The sequence below is a fragment of the Colias croceus genome, chromosome 11 (assembly GCF_905220415.1).
Source record: "Colias croceus chromosome 11, ilColCroc2.1".
NCBI lineage: Eukaryota > Metazoa > Arthropoda > Insecta > Lepidoptera > Pieridae > Colias > Colias croceus.
In genome coordinates this window covers 8790956-8818704 of record NC_059547.1, presented here as the reverse complement: position 1 = coordinate 8818704, position 27749 = coordinate 8790956, and the positions used below count along the sequence as shown (strand labels likewise).

At 35.5% G+C, this 27749-nt stretch overlaps 4 protein-coding genes across 4 annotated transcripts; all 4 read right to left on the bottom strand.

Moving 5' to 3' along the window:
* Positions 1–98: 98 nt before the first annotated feature.
* Positions 99–1888, bottom strand: LOC123695558 (cuticle protein 8-like). Its single transcript, XM_045641440.1, has 4 exons — positions 1752–1888; positions 1414–1545; positions 950–1180; positions 99–713 (listed from the first exon to the last, which is right to left on the bottom strand). Exons 1-4 carry the CDS (start codon positions 1821–1823, stop codon positions 603–605), a joined length of 546 nt encoding a protein of 181 aa, XP_045497396.1. The 5' UTR covers positions 1824–1888; the 3' UTR covers positions 99–602.
* A 2781-nt stretch (positions 1889–4669) lies between these two features.
* LOC123695553 (sodium/potassium-transporting ATPase subunit alpha-4-like) lies at positions 4670–7813 on the bottom strand. The gene has a single exon (XM_045641433.1). It carries the CDS (start codon positions 7718–7720, stop codon positions 4670–4672), a length of 3051 nt encoding a protein of 1016 aa, XP_045497389.1. The 5' UTR covers positions 7721–7813.
* A 3180-nt stretch (positions 7814–10993) lies between these two features.
* Positions 10994–23235, bottom strand: LOC123695552 (WD repeat-containing protein 81). The gene is made up of 19 exons (XM_045641432.1): positions 22971–23235; positions 21986–22880; positions 21719–21878; positions 21437–21596; positions 20510–20634; positions 20192–20370; positions 17652–20102; positions 17377–17552; positions 17080–17267; positions 16898–16973; positions 16376–16549; positions 15663–15823; positions 15284–15538; positions 14830–15037; positions 14573–14728; positions 14275–14409; positions 12210–12359; positions 11684–11790; positions 10994–11343 (listed from the first exon to the last, which is right to left on the bottom strand). The coding sequence occupies exons 1-19, from the start codon at positions 23175–23177 to the stop codon at positions 11112–11114; spliced, it is 6195 nt and encodes a 2064-aa protein (XP_045497388.1). The 5' UTR covers positions 23178–23235; the 3' UTR covers positions 10994–11111.
* Positions 23236–23765: 530 nt separating this feature from the next.
* On the bottom strand, positions 23766–27257 carry LOC123695556 (uridine 5'-monophosphate synthase). Its single transcript, XM_045641438.1, has 4 exons — positions 27010–27257; positions 25462–25936; positions 24904–25370; positions 23766–24650 (listed from the first exon to the last, which is right to left on the bottom strand). The coding sequence occupies exons 1-4, from the start codon at positions 27154–27156 to the stop codon at positions 24318–24320; spliced, it is 1422 nt and encodes a 473-aa protein (XP_045497394.1). The 5' UTR covers positions 27157–27257; the 3' UTR covers positions 23766–24317.
* Positions 27258–27749: the final 492 nt, after the last annotated feature.

Sequence of the window (27749 nt, the reverse complement as noted above, 5' to 3'; positions counted from 1 at the left end):
ACATACAAGAAAATGTTTATTTTCATTTATCAAGGTGTTTGCAAAATCCTTTTTAGGAGAGAGGTTTAAAGCCTTTGTGGGATAAATAAAATAAGGTATTTAATTGGCGCAAATAATTGCATTTTATTTATCAACTATACATTATATTTACATGTAAGTGATACAGCGCGTCAAGATCAAGTCCGTGGCAACAGTCAAGAAGTAGTACGAAATAAATTAACATAGGACGGTTCCGTGCGGCGCACTCGCGAGGTCATCGACCCTACTCTATTGGTGACTGGAGGAACTCTAACAAACTAAACCAACGTTAATAAAAAATAAATAAAAATAAGTCATACATAAGACGCGCCTATTCTGCATTACAGAAAATTACACTGATTTCTTATAATACTGTAACAATCCTTTCCATGCGAGAATTCAAGCTACTGAAAAAGAACAAAGCTTCCATCGTCGCTTGCTTCCGTTGGCCGCTGGTATCCCTTGAGCGAGGGAGTGCCGCGGGCGGGCCTTACATTGCCTTCAATACCAAATCCGTAGGGAGAAGAGAAGCTTTGGTCAGTGGTTCCTCCAATCAACGATACAGCGAGCTAGCTCGTGTGTGACTAGCGCCAGGGGTGGCCGATGGGCGCCGAGACGGCGACGGGCGCGTGGGCCACTGCGATGGGCGCGGAGGCGACCGCTACGGGCGCGTGCGCCACCGCTACTGCGGGAGCCTGCAAACAGATTTTTTGTGAAAATACAAAAGGAAATACGAAAATAAACATTAAAATATTTGCATTTTTTCTCTAAATGGTCAAAAAATGGTGCGATAAGTTAGAAGTATTGATGTAGGTAAGCCCCCTATAAAAAACCGCCTATCTATGTTTCGTAATACAAACGATCAGCGCTTTTTTGTTATTTAGCACTTACTTTTCACTCGTTTTTAGCCTTATAATTACTAGGTACGTACGGGATGAGCGTTGCCTGTCCTCTCAACGACCGCGTTGAAGCCGTTGACGTGGTCAGCGGTGTAGGTGACCTTCCTCAAGTGGCCGTCGGGTTCCACCAGGCTGTAGGAGCCGTGGACGACGCCGTTCTGCAGCGTCTCCTGGGCGTCCTTGTGGTCGCCGGTGTGGGGGTCGTTCACGCCGTACGAGTACGTGTAGGCGGGGTTGGGGTCGACAGGCTCTGCACGAACGACCTGCGGGAGACACAAATTAGTAACAGTATGTAAATTGTAACCATATATCGTGGCCATTGTTTTAGATAACAGCACCGAGTGTGTTCTTAGAAGCAAGTAGAATGAAAAAACTTGGTGACAATATTGCTTTTCCTCTTTGACAATTGAGTAGTACTTCTACCAGATTTTTTTTTAAACACATCCTTGTGAAGTCACTTAGGCTGAAATCAATATGTTAAAACAGAAATGTATACGTGAGCAACAGCAGGAGCTGCTATCGTGTGGGCGATGGGTGCTGCATGGATGGCGGGCGCCGCGTAGCCGATGGTGTCGAGGTAACCAGGAGCCGCCGACGCCACGGCGCACACGCAGCAAACAATGAAGAACTGCAACACAAACAAGTACAACGAGAACTGATAACTTTAATTCTGTTTTTAAGCAATTGCTTGATTTTTTTAATTCAAAGACTGAATTTGAAAATAGACGTTGCAAAAATTTAATCACAAAAATATATGTTTGAATTTCTTATCTTAAATTTGATTTATTATATTTTTTATATAAAATAAAAATAGGTACAAATAAAACAGCGTACCTTAGCGTACATGACTATTGCGTGCGGTCGTTGCGTGTACAGGAGCACATGTGTGGCTGTACGCACACGCATTGCTTATAAAGGCACGGTGTAGACACTTGATACAATTTCGAAACCAAGGATACTTGTCCCGCCGAACGCGTGGACCTTAGATACGAGTATAATGTATGGATTTAGGGGTATGTTTAGTAATCGAGATAGTTTTTGCTTGCTATCTGACGCGTGTTTTTACTGAATTCATATGCTAACATTATTGGACTAATATTTCGATTCCAAATCTGATTTAAATTGCTTTTATCTAGATCATGCCAATTTAAATCTAGACGTGAATAAATGGTGTGAGCTATATCTTAGAAAGCGAACACGACAAGATTATGGGCAGAAGGAAACGAATACGCACTAACGAGTTATTATTTCGCTTTTATCATAAATTAACTGAAATGTTTATGTATTGCATCATCATAATAATATATTTTGAAGTTATGGGATTATTACGGCAAAACGTAGTAATTAGTCTAAGTAGGTACTTTTCTTTCTATAATTCTATATGAACACCTTCGTGGAATTGTGTATCTATATTGTGAGTAGGTATAGTTAGAATTTCATATATCTATTATCTATATAATATGAAGTAGGTGTATGTTTGAAACATGTGTAAAATTTTAAACAACACGAGTAAATATCTGCATCGGTAGATTCCATGTTACCGATCCGCTAGCAGTGCTTATAGCTATCGATCGTGATATCATGATTGGCACAGCATCAATATCTTCAAACCGATCAATTTCGTTTGAATTATTCAGTTTGCTTTTAAACTAAGTTCTAACTATATTTACTTAAGTCGATGTAAATAAGATTAAAAAATTAATAAGTAAATTATGTACCTACCTAATTGTTGCTGCCGAAAAAGGGCCATTTTTAATGTATCTCAATTATATCTAATTTGCGTTTAACTGCGTAAGATTGCCATACACAGATTTAGGCGTAGCTTAGCACATTTTTAGTAATTATAATATTATTAAGTTATCTTTCTAAGGCTAGGGAAGGAAATTCTAAAATGCAGCCTTTAAATTATCAATTTATACCTATAAAGATAATGCAAAAGTTTAAATATGTACCTACTTCTTTGTTTTGATAAAGTTAGCAAATTAATACTTAAACAATGAATTGTCTTACCTGGTTGGATGGTTCTATGTAGAAAAAGTAAGTTCTACAGACCACTAAAAATACAGACATATTCACACTACAAAATTTTTGAAAATATTGATAACTATAATTATTTATAATGCGTCCAAATTCGAAAGTCTAGTCCTATTATTATATTATGTCTTACTAATTTTAATTGTATGAGTATCTACGTAGGTACACCTTTTAAGTTTTTAGTAGGTACGGTAGGTATCTACTGAGAATCTCATACAAAAATTTGTCATTTCAATATTAATGAAAATGTATACGTGATTATCCACTGGATAATTAATAACATTTAAAAACAGTTTTTATAAGGAAACAATTTGTTATTCTTAATTTAATCCTTTTTGAACAAGTCAATTCCTATGAATAATGTGGTCAAGTCAAATATGAAGACTGTTTTTTTTTAAATTCTGCAACCGTTCGCAAATCATTATTAGTGCTCTCACATATATGCTGTCATTGTATGTTAAATAAAATACGATCAATGTATTCAAGAGTTAAAATAACTCCGGCATACATTGCTCAGACATCACGGAAAATCTGGACAAAAGTATGGAAATTAGGTGCCGCACTGCTAGGTATATTGTCTACCATTTACTGATAATGCCTCGGGCGGAAAGCTAGTAATTTAATAAGTAGATAAAAATCATAATTTGAGATATTTTTATAAACATAAATATTTTATGAATTAAATTTTATATGTACGTAATGTATGTGTTTTAGGTAGGTACCTACTAGATAATAAAAATTTTATTCATCCATTTTTATAGTAGAGAGGATAGCAGTTATATCACTTTATGTAGAAAATAAACTAAAGCAATTTCTTCTCTATGCGAATGTATCTTATGATTACAACAAAACAAGAGAAAATATAAGCCCTGATACACATTAGGGCACATTGTAGGTCACATAGCGACTTAAGACTATTTAGGTAGAACGCCGCTGTGCCCATGTTCGATCTAGATTAAAATTCATATCGTTGGGCCGCGCCCGATCGTATGTTAGACATATCGCTTAAAACTCACTAAGATAAACGAATTAAGGCTGCGCACTCACTACTCGAATGCCCGACCGCCTATGTCGTCGTGTTGTTTTTTTAGATATTCCTAGAGTCAAGTTTAAATTTAAAACGTTGCTGAGTAGAATCTACAAAATACAATTTAGGAGTATCTATTAAATACTTAAGAAATAATACGAACCTATACTATAATTTTTTGTGGCCAAAACTACCTTATAGGTACTTAATTACCAATATTTAAAGATAATTATTGAGAAATGCATTTCTGTTTATCTGATATTCATATATCGTTGGAAGTGTGGTTGGAAGCGTGTTACTTGAAATCGTCATGTCGATACCACGCCTAACATCCGTGTTGCAACGACAAGTTTTGTGATTGCAATTTGAGTGCGAACTACCTTTCTTATTAAATAGGACTTTAATTGCATGAACACAAAATATCCACATATCTATTTCATACAAAGTGCTATTTTATATTACAAAACGAATCAAATAAACTTTATAAAATATAGTGTTTCTTCATAGATATGTATCAACCAAAGCAATTGCAATCAATGCAGAAAATGATAATGTCCAATAATTGTCATACATATTTATTAACAACGAAAACTTATAGCCTTTTTTACTTAGAAACTTAAAATTAATGCATTCTATTTTTATGAAATGAATTCCTTTATATAGCAAAACATTGTACTTTAATAAATTGAATTTAATAATAGGTTTCTTCCTCGACCCATTTTGATATATTACGCCTTATTATAAATCGCCTGAGCTCATCCCCGAGAATCATAAGTACAAAAAAGGGCGTAGCTAGGAAAAAATCATGCCATGAAATAGGTTCAGTACCAAAAATTTCGTGACAGAGCGGAAGATACGTCACAACAATGGCTGCAATCAAATTAACAATAATACTTATATTCAGTACATGGTTTTTCATTCCCTTTTCAAGCAAAGAAATTCTTCTCGTTTTGCAAATAATTACATCGGATATCTGAGTCCAACAAATAGCAACGAAGTAAGCAGTTTGTGCCCGCCGTTCGACACGCTTTCGATCAATATAAAACCATTGTCGACCCAATGTATCTTTTACGATGGTAGAAGGTGACTCCCAATCGTGGCGTACAAATAATATACTTGATGGAAAAAAACCACTTTGGGCAAATACAATAAAATATGCATACATTCCTGCAAAGAATTGTATCATGCCTATTTGAAAATATGCCATGAAAATGAGCATGCGATTTACGAGATGGTCTGTTGGTTTCCTAGGAGGCAAAGACATTATATCGTGTTCTGATGTCTCATAAGCTAGACTCATTGCAGGTAAAAGATCAGTCCCAACGTTCACGACTAATATTAATATCAAAGTCATCGGTAAGGGCATTCCTACACAAGCATACAAAACAAATGGCAACATCTCAGGAGTGTTCGAAGTTAATGTATACGCTATTGTTTTCTTTAAATTGTCAAAAATTCTTCTACCTTCCTGAATACCAAGCACAATGGAAGCGAAGTTGTCGTCTAATAGGATCATATCAGCTGCTTGTTTAGAAACTTCTGTCCCTGTTATACCCATGGCAATACCAATATCGGCCCTTTTTAAAGCGGGCGAATCGTTCACTCCATCTCCAGTAACAGCGACTACATGCTCCAGCGCTTGATATGTTTCTACAATAAATAGTTTCTGCTGAGGACTTGTTCTCGCAAAAGTAATTTCTTCATATTTCTTTTGTGCAGCTTTTAAATCATTAACACTCATTTTTCGCAATTCATCGCCCGTAATTACAGCCGCTTTGAACTGATTTTTTATATGCGATGGTACGTCGGATAAATCAATATGATGTTCAAAAGCATAATCATAGGCCGTAGGTTGTGTGATAGTCCCACATTGCCTTGATATTGCTAAAGCAGTTACTGGGTGGTCTCCCGTTACCATTATCACTCGAATGCCAGCCTGTCGGCACAAGCCAATAGATTTTTCTATATCTCTTCGAGGCGGATCTATCATTGATATAGCCCCAATGAATCTTAAATTTTCAACTGGAAAATTTCGCTGTTGTGTATCGAATTTGTACCCCAACGGATATTCACTTAAAGGTAAATTATAATCACAGTATCCTATGACACGTTCGCCCATATTTGCAAGTTTAATAAAACTAGCTTTTAATTCTTTCTTTGCTTGTGGAGTCAAAGGCTGGTCGTCTTCATCAGTTATAACTTTGGTACAAAATTCTACAACGATTTCAGGAGCTCCTTTCATTATTAAATAATAACTATGAGTAGCTTGCATCCGGTGTATTGTTACTTGGTACTTGTACGCCGAACTAAATGGAATTTCTGCTTCTCTAGGATTATTTTCTCTTATTTGTGTTGCAGATCGATTCAGTTCCATGTATCTTAATATCGCTGACTCAGAAGCATCGCCTATTATTTTTCTTTTTTCAATTGGAAGATTCATAGTGTCGACTGCAAAAGTAGCCTTAAGGTTTAATGACGCAGTAAGAGTTAAAGTAGCATATGAATGATCTGAAACATGTTCATGATCATTTTTGTCAAATATTGTATAATTACAGAACAAATGTGACACGTTCATCTGATTTTCCGTCAGTGTTCCAGTTTTATCTGAACAAATGCACGATGTTGACCCTAAAGTCTCTACGGCTTGAAGAGTTTTCGCTAAGCAATTTTTCTTCTTTAAATTTTTAGCTGACAGAGTCATACAAACGGTAAGCGTTACAATAAGTCCTTCTGGAACATTGGCTAGGATAATACCTAACATATATTGAAGTGCTGACAACCAGCTCTTTTGAATTAAATATACCATTACAAAGAATAAAAATCCGAAAGTAAATGCTACGCAACATATAAGCTTAATAAAATGTGTTATTTCTTTAGCTATTGGTGTTTCTTCTTTTTCTAAACCAGTAACCAAACCAGCAATTTTTCCAATTTGTGTCATTTCACCAGTTGCAATAACAACCCCTTTTGCTGATCCTTCAGTAATAGGACATCCAAAGTATGCCATATTCTTAGATTCCAACGGGTTAGCGTTCGTACACTCCGGTCGATGTTTAATAGGTTCAGACTCGCCAGTCAGTGAAGACATATCAGTTTTAAAATTGGTGCACGTAAGTATTCTGACGTCAGCCGGGACCACTTCGCCGCCTGTCATTTCAACGATATCACCAATAACGACATCGCAATTTGGAATAATCCTCTTTTGACCTTCTCTGATAACGGCTGCGTTCGGTGGAACCAATTTTTCAAAGCCACTCATTACTGCCATGTTCTTAGCTTCTTGATAAAACCCGAAAAGGCCAGTACCAACTATAGTAGCAGTGATCACACATCCCAAATACAAATAATCTTTACCGGTGTGACCACCTTCACCACCGGAGTCGATAGAACCTGAAAAGAAATAGCCGATAAAATTTAAAATTGCACCACACCAGAGAACGCATTGGAACCATCCGAAAAGGTTATGTCGAAATATTTTCCAATAACTGTTTCCTTTTAGTTCTTTCAACTGGTTTGGTCCGTAGGTTTCTAGCATTTCTTTTGCGAAGTTCTCGGTGAGGCCATTTGTGACGTTGGTACGGTAGACAACTTCTAGTTGGGTCGGCGTAAGGAAGTGATCACCGGTATGTGTTTCCTCTTTAAGAAGCGTGAGTTCCGAAACATCAGGTCCGGCGTGCTGGAGGCTCGGTCGCCTGCCTCCTACCAAAGAAGTACTTGATCGACGATGAGACTGATGTGGCATTGTAATAACCTAACACAGCTCTTCAAAGGAATATTAAATTTCGTTCTATCTTAAAATTAAAGAATAGCAGATATTTGAGTGACTTAAATAATTCTGTCAGTCAACTTGAATGCTTTTTTGAAGGCAATGCTATTTTGAAAAAGTTCTAATAAATTCATCTTAAATTCATAAATAATGATTTCGTATAGTTTAAGCACAGGTTTAAGTTTAAAAATAATAATACACAAATAAAATCTAAAAATATTTATTCATAAAAATACCTCCAATATAATACATAGACAGTGCATAATTACAACAGTATTTAGTGTTATTTGATGTATAGTCAAACAAGGGCGTAATTGATAAAGCTTAACATTAAATATCCGTGGACCAATGGATACTTAGTACACTCTTCAAATCGAACAAACTCATATTGCACACAACGTCGAAGCCTACACACAATTTCATTTTATACTCAATTATATATTTTATTTACGAAAACTTTTATTAGAGCTAGCGCGCAAGAGCAACTTTTGTCTCCGCAACTATTGTCTCTCCCATCGAGTTGATGGGCTAGTAAGAAATTGCGCGCACGTAGCGATGCAACGCCCCATAGAGTTGATGGGAGAGACAAAATAGTTGCGGAGACAAAAGTTGCTCTTGCGCGCTAGCCGCTAGCTCTTACAAGCATACCTCATACTGATTAAACATAATACCGTTTCAAAGTCTAAAGCACACATACAATCAACAACTGCATTACAATTACTAAGGTGTGGACATGAATATTATCGATCAGTTATGCAAACTTTATTTTGGCACTACGACCGTTTCAAAGAAGAACACTCCTATCTTGAAAAAGAAATGGAAAATAAAGAATCGATTCATAAAATTAAAACTTTGTTCGTAATATCACAAAAATATTATGACCGTATTAAGTTACGTATAATTTATTATTAAAATAGATGGGTATCAATTATTACTCTCATAAGATTCTATAAGAATATATATTAAAATAGTTAAATGAAATCAATATATATATAATATAACAAGTGTTTTTAAGACAGCGAATAAATATATAAATTTATGGGAAAAAATGTAAATAAATAACTTAAAAATTACACTGCATTGAGCTTCATTATATCCTAGGACAAATGTCTTAAACCACCGCGTTAATTAAACAGGCAAGCTTGCCAAAGATCTCTATGCAAAAACTTAATTTAAAATAATATCAGTCAGAAACATAATTTTTCACACAATGACAAAGCTATTCGTGACTTTATATATGTTACAAAAATGTCTTTGGTAACCAACATTTTGTACTTATGTTATAAAAATACTGTGTTTGAAACAAAATATGAACAGCGACAATCTACTTTCAAAATATATATCTAATGGTACGGGAGCTAGCAACGTTTTAAAAAAAGTCATTTTAGTATAGTTGGGTTTTTGATATACTGTTTCTCTTGCTATTTCGGTTAGAGTCCGGGCTGTCCGTCTGGCTGGCCGCAGTGGTTGCGTTTATTAGTGCGCATCTTATCTGCACAGGAAAATATCCTTAATTTAAAGTCATTTTTTAATGCGTAATTTTTAATCTTTTGCCTTTAGATAGATCCATCAGACATAAATTTTTTATTGCAAGACGTTTCTTTCGTTGTAAAATAGGTGCCATACGCAATTTTTATTTCAAAATAACTAAAATGTCATCGAAATAAGTGAAATTACATCAACATGAGTCCGCTTAAAAGGTAAGTAATAACTTTATTATTTATATTATATTATCCTTTTTTAATACTTATATTGAATAATTAGTAAACTAATATTTTTAATAGATGGTTTCATATTTGTTACACTTTTGGGTATAAATATGAATTTGATGATATTTGTATTTTCTAGTGTTTGATTTTACGCGAGTATTATACATTTAGAAATTAAAGACTCGGGAAAATAATACAATGAATAAATCGCATTTAAAATCCGTTAAAAAGTCTTTAATTTCTTGATGATATTTGGTTTTTATCAAGTTTACATTAACGTCCTATTTGTGGTTCGTTGGGAAAAGAACGCAACATGGTAGATTGTTGCAAAAAAATTGTAAATAGTAAAATGAATATTATATATAGTATAAGTAACACAGTGATTACTTATCCTTTACGGGGACTCATCTTGATAGAATTTCACTTATTTCGATGACATTTTAATTATTTTAAATAAAAAATCGCGTCTGGCACCTATTTAACAACGAATAAAACGTCTTGCAATAAAAAATTTATGTCTGTTGGATCTATCTAAAGGCAAAAGATTAAAAATTACGCGTTAAAAAATGACTTTAAATTAAGGATATTTTCCTGTGCAGATAAGATGCGCACTAATAAACGCAACCACTGCGGCCAGCCAGACAGCCCGGACTGTAACCGAAATAGCAAGAGGAACAGCATATCAAAGAACCAACTATACTAAAATGCTCACTTGTCAACGTTGCTACCTCCTATACAATAATAGGATTGCAAATTGCAATCGTCATGATAAACCATTTCTTGAAAAAAAGACGTATTAGTAAAACAAGAAAAAAGTTTTTAAATCACACGGTGTTAATATACAACAAAAAATAAATAAATAATTTGTAAATGCTTATACTATAATATTAATTGTTTTATTGATTCTTTTTGCACTAAACATTGTGACGGAATGAACTTTGAAATTTGTAAAATGTGGAATGTTTAAAATGTGTTATACCGTTTCATTAAGATTATTTTGAAAGTGATCAATTAATAATTACGAACAAAAAATTTATCAATTCAATCTTATAACCAAATACATGTTGATCAAAAAATGTGTTTCTTTTTATTTGAGAGGAATCAAAATACCTCAAAATTGTAGTTGCCACATAACACACACATAATTTTAAAGGGACCACAAAGGTTTCGATACATAGCTTCCTCGACCGTTTAAAGAAAAGGCAAGACACGCATTAGATTATTTACAGCTAATAAGGAAGAAAATGTGAAGAAAAAAATGTCTTAAAAGTCTTAACTCAATCTCGTACTTTGAATCTAGTCAGATCGATGCAAATCAATTGAAATTTCTCTTAAAAATAATGTCTTCTACTTATCCTAAATTGACTTATTCATATAATATGCAAACTCAATCATAATCCGTTTAAGCACATTTTACATACTATGAAATATTAGGAAGTACAATACGTTTCGTTTAGTTCTCTTTGACTTGCACACTATTCAAAATGAAAAAAAAAAATGAAACTTAAATAGCCAATTTAAAAGTATAACGTTGAACGTTCATGTTTTGTTAAAAAGTTCGATAAATTTCCGAAACAAGCAGTACCAACTGGAAAATGAACATTTACATTTACGACACGATCACCATCAGACAAATCGGAATGTTTAAACCAACAAAATCAGCAAAGCAAACTAATGGTGCCATTATCGCTTCCCAACAACAGCAATCTGTTAAGTGGCAACACAGACATACAAGTTAGCACTCCTTTGAATGTATCGGAACGTAGCTTAGTGCTAGAGAAAGACGCCTCTTGGTCCAACGACGTGTGGACTCCTATACGATTGTTTGTCGTGCCCGATATTAGCTCGTTGTAATATACCGATAAACAGTGCACTGGCTCTGTACTACCCCTGGAATAAAAGAACACTTTAAACATTAGACACTGTTTATTTCCATAATAGATCAACGACTTAGCATAGATGTACAAGACTTTTACCTCTTGGTACATTTCTCATTAAGTTCAATCAAAAATTTTAATTAAACAGAATAATAAATCAGCGCTTCAAATCAAATGCATTATTATTTGCTACTATAAATATTGATCCGAAATTAGAACCAGGAGCCATATTACGGCCAACAGCCTAAAATTTTACCAATAATGTTCTATTCTATCTCTACCAGAAAATGATAGTGTAAAAAATTAACACCTTTTTTTAAAGATTTTAGACTAATGTAACACACAAAACTCACTTGAGATGCGCAATAAGTTCTCCGTCGTCGATTCTCCACAGCGCGGTGACCTGGTCCAGCCCCGATGTTAGCAACCTGTGCTCATCCACAGCCGCTAACCGGAGGACCTATCAGAAATATTACTGTAATTATTTGTTACACTTATAAAGCACTTAAAGTGCACTTTCAAATATTTTAAATTAAAAATTTTAAAAATCAATATTTGATACTCATTTATTTTATAGTAGTTACTGAGAGAATGCACACATCTGCTTTATTTATGTCAGAGAGGTGTATGTGATGTGTAGGTGATGGTAAATTTTCAGAGTTTGTAAATACATTGTCTGCTTTCAGTGGGATAAGGGAATCAAGGAAAATATTGGAAAGGGCGAAGAAATTAATAAAAACCGGCTCTGTAACTTATCGTTTATACACAGTAGCATTTCAAGACTACTGTATCACGCCGATGTCCACCAGGTGCGAACTGTCCCCATTTGTATCCCAGTCCCAGATTGTATGTTTGGGTTTGTCGGTTCCCCCCGGTTACCTCCCCGTCGTGCGCCCGCCAGGTGGCACGCGTGCGGCCGGTGCGCGGCTCGAGCACGGCCACGTGTCCGCCCGCCAGCCCCGCCGCGACCCACGCGCCGCTGCCGCCCACGCACATGCAGCGGATGAACGTCGTCGCCGTCGCTGCCAGCTACAAAGGGTTCGATACAGTTACAAAGAAAGCCAATCTAGTCAGGACTGAACATAGTGATACAATGGTGGTATGCCGTAAAAGATTCGTTACAGTGTGCAGCGTGCACTGCGTGAGTCGCAGCGCCGGTGAGTTTGAGCCGCAGCGTGTTAGCGCTACGGTTTTATTTTCCTCGATTTAACACGGCGTGTTTACGCTCCGCGCCTCGCGCCCAGAGCGCGGCCCCCGCGGCTCTCCAGACACGCTCACATAACCGCAAGCGATTATACGAGCACACACGCTTAAGTGCCGCGTTAGAGTATATAGTATATACTATGGTGCCAATCTTATCAGGACTGGATATCATACACTACTGCCTGTGATTCATGTTGCGTGTCGATGCACCTACGTGCGTACTTGCGAGAATTTGCATTATCGTACGTGTTTTTAAGTGGATTCACGGCAGCTCTGACTCATTTAATTTCAAAGCTACTTTTCCACGCCTGGAACGCCTGGAACGCCACGCTTTTATTTTTTATTTTTATTTTTCTTTATTAGGGATAATAAACAGCAGAACAGTGGTTAATTGTACAATAAAACTTAGTCTAAATACAGGTATAACTGTCCAACCAACAACATTTAGGTGCGTCATTTGAATGAACGCGAGTGGATGCACTTTCAGTATGTTGGGCGATCCGTTTTTTTTTTATATGAACGGAGATACTTACGCCAGGCCTATCGCTCTCGCGCAGATATTTTTAATGATGAAGAAAATGTTTTAAGTAAAAGGTATTGTATGGCGTTCGGGTGCTCACCCACCCACGTCACGATGTACTAACATAAAACAATACGACACATTTTAATCGAGCATGTGCGTGTTTTGTATTTGCTTTTTCTTTTGTATGTGTGATATCATAACGGTTGCGCGCGAGTGGCATAATGGAGAACACAAGAGGGTCAAAATATTACTAAGACATACACTTACAATATTAGCGTGCAGGTGCAGCGTACGTCATGTAGATTACATTAGTTTTTAATTCACTTCAATCCAGTGCAATATCTCCAAAGTTATGACAACGAGAAGTTTAAGCGCTAAGAAACCATTAAAAATAATAAAAGGACATTCAGACGTTTAAAAGACAACTTTTTCCGGTGATGTCGCACTTGCATTGAACAGCATTCATGGGGGGTCATTTTAAAAAATTCTTGTAATTAAACACTTTGTTATTGATTTTACTTTGTTTTAATTAACCATCATGTAAATTAAAAATTTGCACTTACCACATTTAGATTTCAATTTTTCGATTGAAGCCTTATGAAATTTACAGAGTAGCTACCTGATAGATAGAGCAAGTTTATAAAAGCCAAACGGAATTTTTTTTACGTGATTTTATTTTTTTACGGGCCCTTGAAGTTGTGAACATACTGGGTAATTTTACCTTTCTTGGCATTAAATTCTTTTTTTATTCCATTAAAAAATCTAAAGATAGTAAATGTTACCATACTGAGACCTATCTTTCAGCTTAGAACACAAAAAAAAATCAAGCATTTTCCGCAATAATTGACGTCACTATAAATAAAAATCTCATCGTACTCGGCGATAGGTGAAAAATTGAAAAAAAAAAACGTTATAATTCCGAAAATACGAAAAATCGCATAACAGAGAGGGCTTTAGCCGTTTAGGTAAGTCGTTCTGTAGGGTTATATGCCCTACAAATAATACAACATGTTTATAACTGACTTGTTTGTTTGTAACCGAGCTAATATTTATTGTTTCGACTGACTTGTACATGACCCGCATACCTACACATAGAATTGACCAAATTAAAATAAAGGGCGTAGATCGCGAGTCGTTTGGAATAGTAGTTTTTTTCAAACATATCAGTTCCAATTTATTCTATATACATAAATGTGTAACTATATATACAAAGTCTACCTTAAGCTCATGGTTATGCACAGGCGCACGTGCATCTATAAGCCGCAGAGTAGCGTCCGTAGTGGCCGCTACAACCACACTGCTCGCCTCAGACAGCGTGCGTACTATGCTCACTGGGGATTTTAAGTTGTCCAGCTAAAAATAAAAAGCTCAGTGAGAAAAAAAAATGCTAGAAAAAAATAACTTTTTACAAAATTTTCAAAAAAAAAATCTCGAATAAAGATAGATTTTTTATCTATTTAAGTGGAGTAAAATAATTCCTATAAATGTAACGGTAGTAACATTTTTTATGATTTACCTGACAAACCACACTCTCCATAAAGGGATCCCATATATGCACGACGGAGTCTGTAGAAACAGCTAACCGTAGAGACTCCAAGAAAGCCAGCGACAACACGCCCTTTTTATGGCCCGTGTACGTCCAATTGCATTGCGTTGTTGCATTGCCATCACCCTGTAGAAAGAAGAATAATTGAGTTAAACAAACCACTCATATTTTATGCAATAACCGCATTAATGACAATATACATAAGGTCCATAGTTGCAAATACACACCTGATTTCTCAATGACCATAACCGCACAGTCTTATCCTTGGAACCGCTCATAAAACTGTTCTCGTTATCAAGACAGTGTATGGATTTAACTGAATGCGAGTGTCCAACGAACGTCTGCAACTTGATCTGTTTGAGGTTAAAGCGAGCTTCCTTGTCAGCGCGACCGATTTCATGCTCCCAGTAGATTAACCAATCGCCACGAAGATGTCTGCCAATAATTAATAAATTGAAAATCATTGCCAATTACTTCAAAATTACTTGCAATTATTTATCAGAAAGGAGAAGCAAAACAGTAGCAATTTATAGAGCAAATTGGCTACTTACTCCAGAAGCAATAATTCCTATTGTTAACAGTACCAAAATAACAAAAGAAATAAATTAAAATTTCCATTATAGTTGCCCTAATAACAAAGTCTTATTTAATCATTCAAAATGTTCTTTTCACATTACTTACCGATCACTCCTTACGCCACTATCCATCTTACACGCCACAACATCGAACCCATCAACTTGCGCTGTACTCTCACAAGTGTCACTAACATCTATCCTATTTCCCACTAAAGTGACATTGGACCCAAAGCTATTCGAGCTGGAGATGTGGTCCGAAAGTTCTGGTTTCTGAATTATATCGATATTCCGCTTGTTGAGTGGCTCGTCGCTGAGGGAAGACTGCACGCGCTTGTCTTGACGGGATATATGCAAGGGGGAGCTATTAAGAAAAAAATTGTGTTACAAAAAATAAAATTAAGATACACTACTTATTATGTTGGATAACGTTGCTATGAAACAATTAAAATAAACATAATAAATCAAAAATTGCATTGCAAACTAACCTGATACAATGTTTTAGTCGGTATTCCTGGCAAAGGGCACGTATTGTATCACTATTCTTCAGACTGCGTTCGATAGCGTCCGTGCCAACAAGTTTAGTGAACCTTGTATAGGCATAATATGCGAGTTCTGCTTCGAATACTATTAACAGTTCTTCCTGAGCCTGAAACATTTAAAGTTTGTATAAGCATGAATATTATTATAATATTGATTTATGAATCATTAGTATTTTTATCTTCCATTTCTTTACACATTAGGCGAGGTTTTAATGCCAATTAATGCCTTACTTTGTTGCAAAACTCTGCCTACGCGTCTATTAGGCAGAGTTTTGCGACAAAACAGAGTTTTGGTTCGTACAATTTTTGGGCTTGATTGTGAGTGTAGTTGTTTTAGTGCGAATTATTTTTGAATTTGTTGTATTTAGTTGTTTGTTATTTTGTGAGTTGTTAGTTTATTGTATACTAGGTTTCCGCCCGCAGCTTCGCCCGCGCAGTCAAAGAAAAACCCGCATAGTTCCCGTTCCCGTGGGATTTCCGGGATTGCGTTATTTTCCCGGGATAAAAAGTAGCCTATGTCCTTTCTCGGGTATCAAAATATCTCCATACCAAATTTCATGCAAATTGGTTCAGTATTTTAGACGTGATTGAGTAACAGACAGACAGACAGAGTTACTTTCGCATTTATAATATTAGTATGGATGAATGCCCCCACTCACAGTGAGCGTGGCGGCGTCGTGCGCGTCGGGCAGCGAGGGCGGCGTGCAGGCGAGCTCGGGCAGGTCGGCGCGCACCACGCGCCCGTCGCGCACCGCCCACTCCGCCGTGCTGCCGTCGCGGCAGATCTCCAGGAAACCCTCCAGCTTCGGCTCGGACGAATCTTGTTCGGACGACTACAATATTGGAAATTAGTAAACATTGTTCTGGTGACAAAAAATACTGATTGTATTCAAATTGAGAGCCAGTTTGAGAACTTGGCCAAGTCAAACAGACCGACAGAGCGCAGAGAGGTCAGCGCCGTCAATATCACGCTCGACTTGTCTACATTTGACGACTTATGTAGACGTCCGCTTGACTCGACACTCGAACGCTCACTAAAGGCAGCACGTAAGGCTACGTGGCACCGACGCACGGCGGCGACGGCCGCCATACATTAATTGTCATTTTAACTGAATATGAGTTAATTACATATCCAGAAGTAGTAAAACTGATCATAAAAATATTTTCTTTATGATATCTACCTTTTCTAGACTAGCGTCATCTTGTTTGGGCCAGTTATCCGTTTTACCGGATGCTTTATCAAATGCGAGGAAAAATCTGGAAAAAAATATTAAGTATCGCAGTTTATCCAATGTGAATTTAAATTTAAATTTAAAACGACAATAATTGTATTAAGTACTTATAATCATTATATTATTCTTACCTTTGCAAAGCTGGTACGCACAGATGCTTTCTAGTCATCTCCGGGCCGATTCTAATAGCCAAAGCGTATAGAGCATCCAGTAACTTCCTTGTGAGAGCACCCCTAGCGGCCGCACCACTAGGGTACGAGCAGCGACTCGTAGACGCAAGCCGTAATGCCGGTTGTAGAATTGATTTAAGGAATGTGTCCTAAAACATATAGTTCCTGTCAGTTTAACCATCAATTGCAAAGGGACAAAATAAAAACTGTAACAATTTATTGCCTATAAACCCAAATTTTCTGAAATAAATACCAGACCTGTAATTGCTCCATAACTTTGACATCAGACATAAAAGGCAGCAGATACTTTATAAGCTGCAGACAGGCGACCACACCACCCTCTAGAGGCGTTGACAAACGACGCCTACATGATGCGATCAGTTCGCCCATATGCGGCAAGTATTGAAATATGATCAGCTGTTCACCGTACATTGCTGGAAATATACGTTTACATTCATTTTGGTGTATATAAGATATATATGTAAATAAGGGCTAAAATGTATAGAATAGTCGTAAAATTTTATTTTACTTACCTACTATCGAAGTGAGGCACTTTATCACTTTCATAGCATTTTTGTCCCCAACAACTCTACTATTAACAATTGATATTTCATCAAATTCATCTTTTTCATCGATTTCAAATGACACCAAATTGTCTTTTCCAATATAGCACAACGTTAGCATTTTTAAGAGATTCCTAGTTATATATCTACAAGTAAGTACCGGCCCGAGTCTATGAGCTAACCAAATGAGACTATCTGAACTCATATCGGATATTTTATACGAATCCTTGTAATCCTTTTCATCATCGCTAACGGTTCTCACAACTGGAATGAAATGATCTTCTTGCTCTTCTTGATATTCCGATGAAGGCGTAATTCCATTGTCAGGATTCTCGGAACTAATTTCATTTTGTCCTAAATTCAAATAACTAGTAAACATCGATTTTGGTTTGGTTATATTTGGAGATACTACCTTTTGCATTTCAGAAGAATTATCCCTCGCTTCATCTACATAGTGATTGCCGTTCTTTGTGATAGTAATACTAGAAGAAATAAACCGAGAATTTCCTGTCAGCATGTAGTCCGAAGATGGTGAAGGTGTTTCTAAAACGTTTTCTTTCACTGCAGCATTAGAGTCAACTGAACCAGTAGGAGATTTACTTCTACTGCTACAACTGTGATTCCTCTCTTTATCATTCTCAAAATGAAATAACTCGTTTTCACTTCTATTATCGACTTCTTTTTCTTTCAAAGCCTCGCTTACTTCAGAAATAGCTTTTTCAATATTTGGTGTAACAATTTGTTCTGAACCGCAAGATGTATCAGGAGAAAATATATCAGCATTAGTGGTGAGAATATTTTTAACGTTATCATCAGAATATCTTGGTTTTTTGTTTGCCATTGAGCGACTGTGACATGAGTGGCCACCAGATCCACTTTGGTATGATATGTCTTTATAACCGCCAACAGCTTCGACCAAATGCTGAGTGAAATTATCTAAGAAGCACTGAAGGCCCAATCTGACCATTAATTGAAGGAGGAATATGTTGTGATAAAGTTTAATAAATTTCTGCTTGCTAGCCAAAATAGCTGAAGATGTAGAATCGTTTTCAGAGTACTTTTCTGGTTTATCAAATACAAAATCGTCGTCTTCATATAAATTCAATATGTATTTAAGAAGCTTATTTCTAGTTTCAGCGGGACCTAGAGCTTTGCTAACCGTATCGAATAAATGCCAAGCAGCTAAAACAGACGTGTCTTTATTTTCCAATAACTGTATATAATATTGTAAAAATATATCTAAAGCGTCAAACTGATTATAACCAGTGAATTGATTCAGAAGTATACCTAGATGTGTAATACAAGCTTGAATTTTTCCTTCTGCTACTTTCTGAGCAAAATATAGTTTCGTTTTATCAATGTTCTGATAGCTTTCACAATGAATACCATCACATTCATATGTGTAAAGTATATTTAATTCATTACTCGTTAGTTCATATTCATGTAAGGTGTTCAAAAGGCTGTATAAAGTGATAAAACTTTGGGGGAAAGGTATAAGGTGTTGCATAAGTAAGGGTTGCAGTAACTGGGACGCCGTTGGCGGAGGTAGACCTTTATCGGTCACAACAGCTTTTTTAAAAGACTCGTCCGGTTTTGGTAACAATTCTTGTTTAAAGGAAAGGTGCGGTGATTGAACATTTAACAATAAAGAAGCTATATAACTGACACATTTAGGAATGGAATTAAAATTGTATTTTAAAACTGTCCTACAACTATTATATCTTTCAATAAAATTGTCATTATTTAATCTCAATGGACGAACGTGGTTGTGAAGAAATATTTCAACTATGAGGCACCCTATGACGAGCATATCTTGCTTTCGACTCTCCGTGACAAATTGCTTATACACCATTGCATCGGTAGTGTATCTTGTGTTGAACATTCTGTTCTTTCTTTCCTTGAGTACACTATCTATTTGAGTGTCTTGAGTGACCCTTTTTAGGAATCCTTGGTCATATGATGCTAAAAACATGTGATTAGTGAAAGCCGTATCATCTGTACCATCGTTGGATTGGAAATGCGCATTTTCTTTATTAACTTGACACAGGTTTAATGCAGCAACATTGTCTTTATTTTTTTGTTTGTCTTCGGATCTACTGAAGAAACATTTTGTTCGAAAATTGTCCAGTGACTCGAGGGCCTGTATTGATGCTGCTGGATTAAATTCCTTAGGAAGATATATAACCCCTTGACCGTATTCAGAACGCTGCACTTTATAGTGTCGCGAGTGTGAAGACGCTCGAATTTCATTAAAAGGGGCATCTTCTTCTTGGCCTTTGGTAAGCGATCGAGCTCTAGAACTGCTTTTCTGGCGCCGCATGCGATGCGTTGGAACCGACAGCCGGGATATGTGCTGCGGTAAACTGCTAGATTCATCGTCTTCGTCTGATACGTCATCTGAACTATCTCGGACGGATTTCTCTGCAATGAATATCATTATATTAATCAAATTATAACATAAAATCTTATATATAACGATTTTTTGATGATTTTGATTTCGGTAAACTCACTGGTATCTCTGGGAGCAGTCCACCTCAACCTGGGCGGGGCGGGGGGCGGAGCCCTAAGCTTTCTCGGCGGATGCGGCGCCGTCAGCAGCTGCACCGTGGTGCCGCGCCGAGTACGCATGTGCCCGTCCACTAGAGACAGACATACGTTCTTTGATTTAACCGCCGCCTGTCCGGAAAGCCTGTAAATTAATAAACTTTTAGTACAAAAACATTTGTTTTATTCATATTTAACAAAAATGTCCATTTCATTTATAATATTAACGATCTTATTATTCCTAATTACGAATTTATATAAATTTACGATTTAAATTGCCTTACTTGTAACCGAAAGTGATGTCAATCCAATGATGTAGATTTTCTGATACATGAGTGCTTTCCAAAGCCTCACGGTGCTTTGTTATAAAATCTTCCACACATGTCGCCCACGATGGTATTCCTAGATCCTACATAATATTCAAATTACATAAAAAAAAGTAAACGACGGAAGATACCTCTTAAAATCATGTTCTGTTTTCAATTTTGATTCCTATTTGATAAACTGACCCTGAACATTATTTATATTTATATAAAAAAAATGTACTGTTAAAGAAAAATTTGAAGTCAGATAGAATTGAAGATACTTAATATCTGTATCAATTTTTCACCTTAATATCTTTAAACACTACTAGTTCAATTGACCCAGTTACTTATACAATATCAACAATATTATCTTCAATGACCTGCATTAATTAATTTTTATGAATACTTTATACTGTAACTTCTACATAAAACTTGACCTTAATTAAATTGATAATAGCATTACATTTTAACTCACTCATTTATGCAACAAATAAGTTTAGTTAGTTAGGTTTAGCTTTGGCATTTAAATGATATTTTTAAGTTCATATTAGCATGATTGATCAAGAACACTTTTATTCCACTCCAAAATGTTTAGAATGCTACGTTTTTTTTTCTTTTTTTAAGAAATTTACAGTTACATAGCATTTGTTAACCTTCACAAACACTGTTACTGACAAAAACTAGGTTCATTGACATCTCAAAGCAGTATGCTTTTTGCTGATTTGAACAAAAAATTTGATTATAAAAAGTATAGCCTTGCTTCACTTTAATGAATCACTTTATATGAATGTTGTACAATATGATCAATTTGTATTGTTTTAATATATTTTCATGTAGAGTTTGTAGTCAATAAAAAAAAATCACCCAAAATATTAAATGACCACCCAAAAAGCTATAAAATCTTACTGGTAAATCTTCATGTGTACTCTTAAACACAGTGGGATCAGTATAAAATTCTGGTATGCACTCATCAGGGGTCCACTCCTGCATTCTTTGAATGGAAGCAGGGTATTCTGCCGGAACCCATTTGTTGCGGACATATTTACAGAGGGTTTCCTTTGGTGTTCTAAAATGTGAAAGTATTAATATTAACTAAGACAAGATATAGTGAAGAATTATAATTGAAATAAATTTATATTGTATAATGAAAATCTTTACATTTAATTCTTAGCAGTTGAGTATACTGACCTTCTAGCAAGATATACATAACAGGTGATATCTGACAAGGCATCAGTGACATGGTGTGGTATCTGACCATTGGCACTTGTCACATCATATGTCATATCCAACTGTCGGTCGCCTTTGTTTAATCGGTATTTAGATTTACTTAAATCCCTCCAATTGCGACCTAAATTCGAAATTTTGTTTAGTTCCTTGGTTTACAACACAAAGTAACTATAATATGTATCACAAAAAGCATGTGAATGTATTTTAAATAAGGGGTTTGATACTCACCACATCTTGAAGAAAAATCTGTAACCCATGGAACCATGAAATGGGCTTGTGGGTCATTTGCCGATCTACCAGCCAAAACATTCAAATGTAACAAATAATCTAAATTGGATATCCGTCCTCTCACCCACAACATGCAAAGCTTCTCCAACTGCACGGCATCATTACGCCAGCACCATTCCTCACTACTTTTCTGAGAGCTCTGACTTTTTACCACTTGGCTCTGTGCTGTACCTTGCTTACTTCTGTTCTGCTCGCAGATCAATGACGGATTTAGACAATGTATATTGTTTGTGATAGGTGGCACTACTTGTATCCATAAATCTTCTGCTAAATATATATCTCGTAAATCCAAAGCACCTAAACATAGGCCCCTGTCACTCATAGCCTTGGATGCACTCAACAATTGATAAATAACAAACAAGCTCCTTGCATATGTCTTATCTATTAGGTTTGGACTGAAGTTTAAGCAGTCTAATAAATTATTTTCATAATAAGTTCTATATACAATAAAAAAGTTATTGTCAGTTTCTAAAGCAAACATAGCAGCCAATAAATTATTATGAGTATCATAAGACTTGGAAGTGTGTTTATTCAATTCTTTGTACTCAAACTTTCCACCACCATCTGGTCTAATTTTAATTATATTACACCCATACAATCTTATAATAATTTCAGAGAGCAATTGATCGTGTTCCAATAAATTAACAATTGCACTTTCTTTATTGTCTTCAACATTTTGTGAGTTTTTCTTATAGGATTCTTTCCAAAGATTTCTTTGATTGTTTTGTGACACATATTGAAGTAATTGGGAAAATGTTAGAGGAGAATCAACATTACTTTCTGTTAGTTTATACCGTGGCAAAGGCAAAACTTTTGATGTATTTTTACTTAATACCTACAAGAAATAAAAATTTTATATTAGGTATATATTGGAATAAAACTATATTGAAATAAGAAACTGTATTGATTAAATCTTAAATCCTACCTTTATAAAAACTTTTTTCCATGGATAAGGAACACTTTCACCTGGTTGAAGAGTAAAATCTATATTATTTACACAATTATCCACTTCTAAATTCTTAAGCCACTTTTTCAACCATGTATTATGGACAACAACTGCAAACAGCGTTTGTGAAGAAGTTTTTTGGATGTTTTTACGGTTTAATTTTAATTCTTTAATAATACATTCCATTTCTACATAGTTTTTAATAAATATTCTTTGTTTTGTTTTCGTTCAGCTAGGTTACAGATTGATAGTGATTCTGACAATTAATTTGACAATTCAAATTGACAACTGACAGATCGATAAAAGAAAAAGATACAGATCATATTTATAAACACCAAAAAAATTCCTTTTATTATCTATGACGATATAAGCGGTCGACTCACAGAACAGTGGTCGGCTGGTCATACTCTTTGGGCTGGTCCATGAGACAAGAAATGAGATATTTCACGGCTATTGCTATAATATTACTTGCTCAGTGTTCACTCTGTGTTCTCTCGGTAGAGAGTAGTATATTCCTTGTCTGTGTTTCACTGCGGTAAAAAGTTCGCCCTCTCTAACCACATAACTCATGAAATCGCTCTGTTTCAAAGTAAAAAACAACAAACTTTTGCATTTTATATTATCATATTGGCAAGGATTTATCACGTTTGTTCTAAACACTTTTTTGTAAATTAATATAAATTAAATTAAGCTTATATTTTGTCCAATACATAACAACTGTAGTATGTAACTAGGTACATAATATGTGTAAGGAGTTAAAGTAAAGACAAAACATATTTGTACTATAAAATTTATTTAAAAAAATATGAAATATTTCCAGTATTTACTTTTGGGTTCTACTATATTGCAAATAACAATTTGCAATATATCAAAATATGTTCATATAAAAATATAGAAAGTGTAAATTTGTGTAAATATGTGGAATCACATAAGGAATGTGTCAGTTCTTATTTGTTAAAGCAACAAATATTTTAGAATTTTGGAATAACTAGTTTTGTATGTTGATTAAATACTATGTCCATATATAAGACATACATAAACAATGCATTCATTTGATATCTTAATACACACAAACTATTGAATACAATTTGATAATTTTTTGCACTCAACCATTCTTCTAAACAAGAATCAATTCCCTTTTACAACAACAATTAACAAAGTTATATTATGTAATAGGTATGATAACATGTAATATTTAAACTATGTATCTTGAAATAACTATGAACTCTTAAAATATGCTTTGTTATCTTAATCTAAATTCTAAACCATAAGGCGAGGTAATTTGATCCTCTACAACTAACACTGTGTAAAAATCATAAATGATTCTCACTCTAATTTTCCAGAAATTCTCTTTGTATAGCACCTCCACAGAGTATCTTTGTAAATAACAGCCTGTGCCTCTGCATTTTTGGCAGCTACAATGCCCCTTCCAACAACAATGATATCTGCACCATTTTCCAAAATGACCTTCTCTGGGGTATTGTAGACTTGTCCTAAATCATCCTTTGAACTTTCGAGTTTAACTCCAGGAGTCAATTGGATGAGACCAGGATTCTTAAATGTGTTTTTGTTTTGACAAACAAATCCTGTGATCAATTCAGGATACTTTTCTGCCATCTCAACTGTAGCTTTTGTATATTCTGGTGTGATAAGATTTCCCTGGAAAAGGATGAAAATATAACGTAAACTCTACTTTCAATATAACTAAGTATTAATAAATAGAATTAAATACTGTATATTATATACACACAACTTAGATCTAAATAAAATATATACAATTTGACTTCAGTAGATCCTGAAACCCAATAAAAGGTAAACCTACATGAAACTAATATAAATTCTTGCTTAAAGCTCAATAAGTGAAATCTGAAGTTAAGAAAAAAATTGAATCAATGAATGATTATAATATTACCTCACAGCTCATTTCTGCTAACAAGAAAACACCTTTCTCACCATTAGATGAATTATTGAGTGCTTTCAATATTCCTTGACCCGGCAATGAATGAGAAGTTACACAATCAGCCCAATCTTTTACATTATATATTCCTTGAGTGTATTGCAAAGAAACAGTATGGCCAATATCTGCATATTTTCTGTCTTCTAATATTAAAAAGTTAAATCTCATTGCTAATTGCTTCAATGAGGTCACAAAACTTTGTGAGAAATCTTGTATGATGTCTATGTGGGTTTTAACAAGACAAATATGTTCCCCAACTTTTTCCAACAAGTCTAATATTTGAGTACTCGAAGTGAGGTCAACAGATAGACAAAGATTTGTCTTTTTAATAGCCATAATATTGAAAAGCTGTTTAGCTATAGCATTTGATGCCAACTCTGCTCGTTTCTCAAAAGGTATCAGGATTCTGTCAAGAGGTGGTGCTGAAAAATAAATTATATATTGTGTTAAGAAAAATATTAATACAAGACAAATATGTATAAATTCTGGTGACTAAGGTAGTTCAATACAAACCTACTGCAGGAGCCTTAACATTTTGGAGATAGTTTTTTACTTCAGAAGCCATCTGTTCAGTTATCTTTTTATTATCAACAAGTATGCTTATCAACTTGGACATACTTAGCAGTGCTTTCATTTGAACATTATTATTGTCCAAGTTTTGTCTTCCGCCTTGTTCTCTGTCTAATATAATAACAGCTTCCTCTGCCTTGAGGCCTTCTTTTCGTAAATCATTTACAGTTTCCATAACACTCGAGCCAGATGTTACAACGTCTTCAATTATTAAACATTTATCTCCTACTTTGTAATGTCCTTCAATAACTTTCTTTGTACCATAGGCTTTGGCTTCTTTCCTTCTCATTAACATAGATTTTTTAACTTTTACACTTAGCAAAGTTGCAATTGGTAAAGCTGTATAAGGCACCCCACAAACATGATCATACTTGCTATCAACAATCGCATAATCATTCAGAAGGTCAGTTATTAATTCCTGAAAGAAAGAGATGACAATTTATTTTCTTTGATTTAATGATATAGGGTCAATCCGGGTAATTGTGAACAGGGTGTTTGGAAACAGCATCACTTACACTTTGAATACCTATTCTAAAAAACTCTTTTACAACTGTAAATAATATTTAATTTTTAAATCCAATTCCGGCTTTTTTAGCGTTTAGAAATTCATCTGACTGATTATAGAAAAAAATTCTTGTTGTTTACAATCAACCCTGTTCACATTTTTTTTTCAATAAACACGAAACTAATTTAACACGTTCGCGGACAGTGCAATCTTACAGGTTGAAGCTAATGAGACACTACTTTTTTTCATACATTGCCCAGGGGCGTAGTGTAACAACACATGGTTAAAAAATCATATGATATGACAGAACGGATATAGGCGTAAACGTCGTAAGCACTCAGCATCAGATTCATAGTCACCCAAATGGGTGTTGACTCGATTCAGGGGTAGACGCTGCATCAAACAGGTCTTGAAGACGTTTTTGTTCTTTTTCGAACGAGTCTCGAGACGCCATCTGCAAAAATATTCGTTACTTTAGTTACACAAAATCGTGTTCACAACATAAATATGTTGTTTACAAAAGCAACTAGACTTGAATTAGTATATCCAGTATGAGTAAAACAATTAAATTACGTTGGAAACAAAATACTCACTTTCTAAATTAACAATTGCGCGCGAAAACATGCAGCGACACGCGGGATCACCGCAGCGGCGCAGTACTCGACTAACCGTATGCAAACATGGCGCCCACGGGCGTAGTGTGCGCGGGAGAGGGGTATAAAAATATGAATGTGTGCGTGGAAGTACCTTCCTTTGACGAATTTTTGTAAATAATACAGTGACAGTACAAAAGTCCTAATTATACCAGTCAAGACAGTACAACATGCCGTTCTTTATGATAGTATGAAAAATCGCACGGCGTGTGGCGTACTGATTTTATGCAAGTAAAAACTAATACGTCGACAGACGTACTGTCGTAACACTTTTAGCTGTATAGACGCCTGTGTTCGTTACTGTCCGCGAACGTGTTAAAGGTTACTGCTTACCATAACCTCAGGGTAGCTTACAATAACTCGCAAATCAAAGTATACCGGTGTTTTAATACCACTTTTCGTCATAAATTCGCCAAACTTTACTGCATCGATTTTAAAGAGGCTCAGGGCCAAATTAGTTAATTTCTTTTCGTATTCCATGATTTACTACACGCGTGTATTATATACTACACAAAACTTAAGTTTTTATACAAATATAAATAAAGCATGTAGGTACGGGTCAAGTTCTAAAAGACCATATTGGACCATTCCGTGACCATTCTGACAACTGACAAGTGACAACTGACATTTCACATTTTAAAGAAAACAGTTAGGCCGCGTTTCCACCTGCAAGAAAACTTCCGCGAGAAGTGTCCGACAGTCTGTCTGACAGCAACTTGCAAGTCTACTTGCAGGTGGAAACGCCGAGTTTACACATGCAAGCTGCTGTCAGACAGACTGTCGGACAGTTCTTGCAGAAGTTTACTTGCAGGTGGAAACGGGGCCTTATAGCACAATATACAGATACATACAGTAAGGAAACTTCATACAAAATTTTCGAAATGGCTCCCCCCCCCCCCCATCAAGCGTGTTTACGAGGGTATTGAGGGGGATCGATAGTAGCGGGCTAAGAGCAATTAACCTATAGAGTTCTTATATTAAGACAGAACAAAATACATATTTTCTAATCTACTTACTCTTAAAGGCCCTACTCACGGTTCAACACAACCAACAATCTGCTGAAACAATTTGTT

Bases quoted from the DNA above. Each gene is read 5' to 3' on its own strand.
- LOC123695553 (XM_045641433.1), bottom strand. From the start codon at position 7,720: ATGCCACATCAGTCTCATCGTCGATCAAGTACTTCTTTGGTAGGAGGC.
- LOC123695558 (XM_045641440.1), bottom strand. From the start codon at position 1,823: ATGCGTGTGCGTACAGCCACACATGTGCTCCTGTACACGCAACGACCG. The intron at 1,181-1,413 runs GTATACATTTCT...TGTCTCCCGCAG, and splicing joins CAGCTCCTGCTGTTGCTCAC to GTCGTTCGTGCAGAGCCTGT. The intron at 714-949 runs GTACGTACCTAG...ATCTGTTTGCAG, and splicing joins GGACAGGCAACGCTCATCCC to GCTCCCGCAGTAGCGGTGGC.
- LOC123695556 (XM_045641438.1), bottom strand. From the start codon at position 27,156: ATGGAATACGAAAAGAAATTAACTAATTTGGCCCTGAGCCTCTTTAAA. The intron at 25,371-25,461 runs GTTTGTATTGAA...TTTATTTTTCAG, and splicing joins TGTTAAGGCTCCTGCAGTAG to CACCACCTCTTGACAGAATC. The intron at 24,651-24,903 runs GTAATATTATAA...ATCCTTTTCCAG, and splicing joins TAGCAGAAATGAGCTGTGAG to GGAAATCTTATCACACCAGA.
- LOC123695552 (XM_045641432.1), bottom strand. From the start codon at position 23,177: ATGGAATGTATTATTAAAGAATTAAAATTAAACCGTAAAAACATCCAA. The intron at 22,881-22,970 runs GTAGGATTTAAG...TATTTCTTGTAG, and splicing joins GGAAAAAAGTTTTTATAAAG to GTATTAAGTAAAAATACATC. The intron at 12,360-14,274 runs GTAGACTTTGTA...AACCCTTTGTAG, and splicing joins TGCATAACCATGAGCTTAAG to CTGGCAGCGACGGCGACGAC.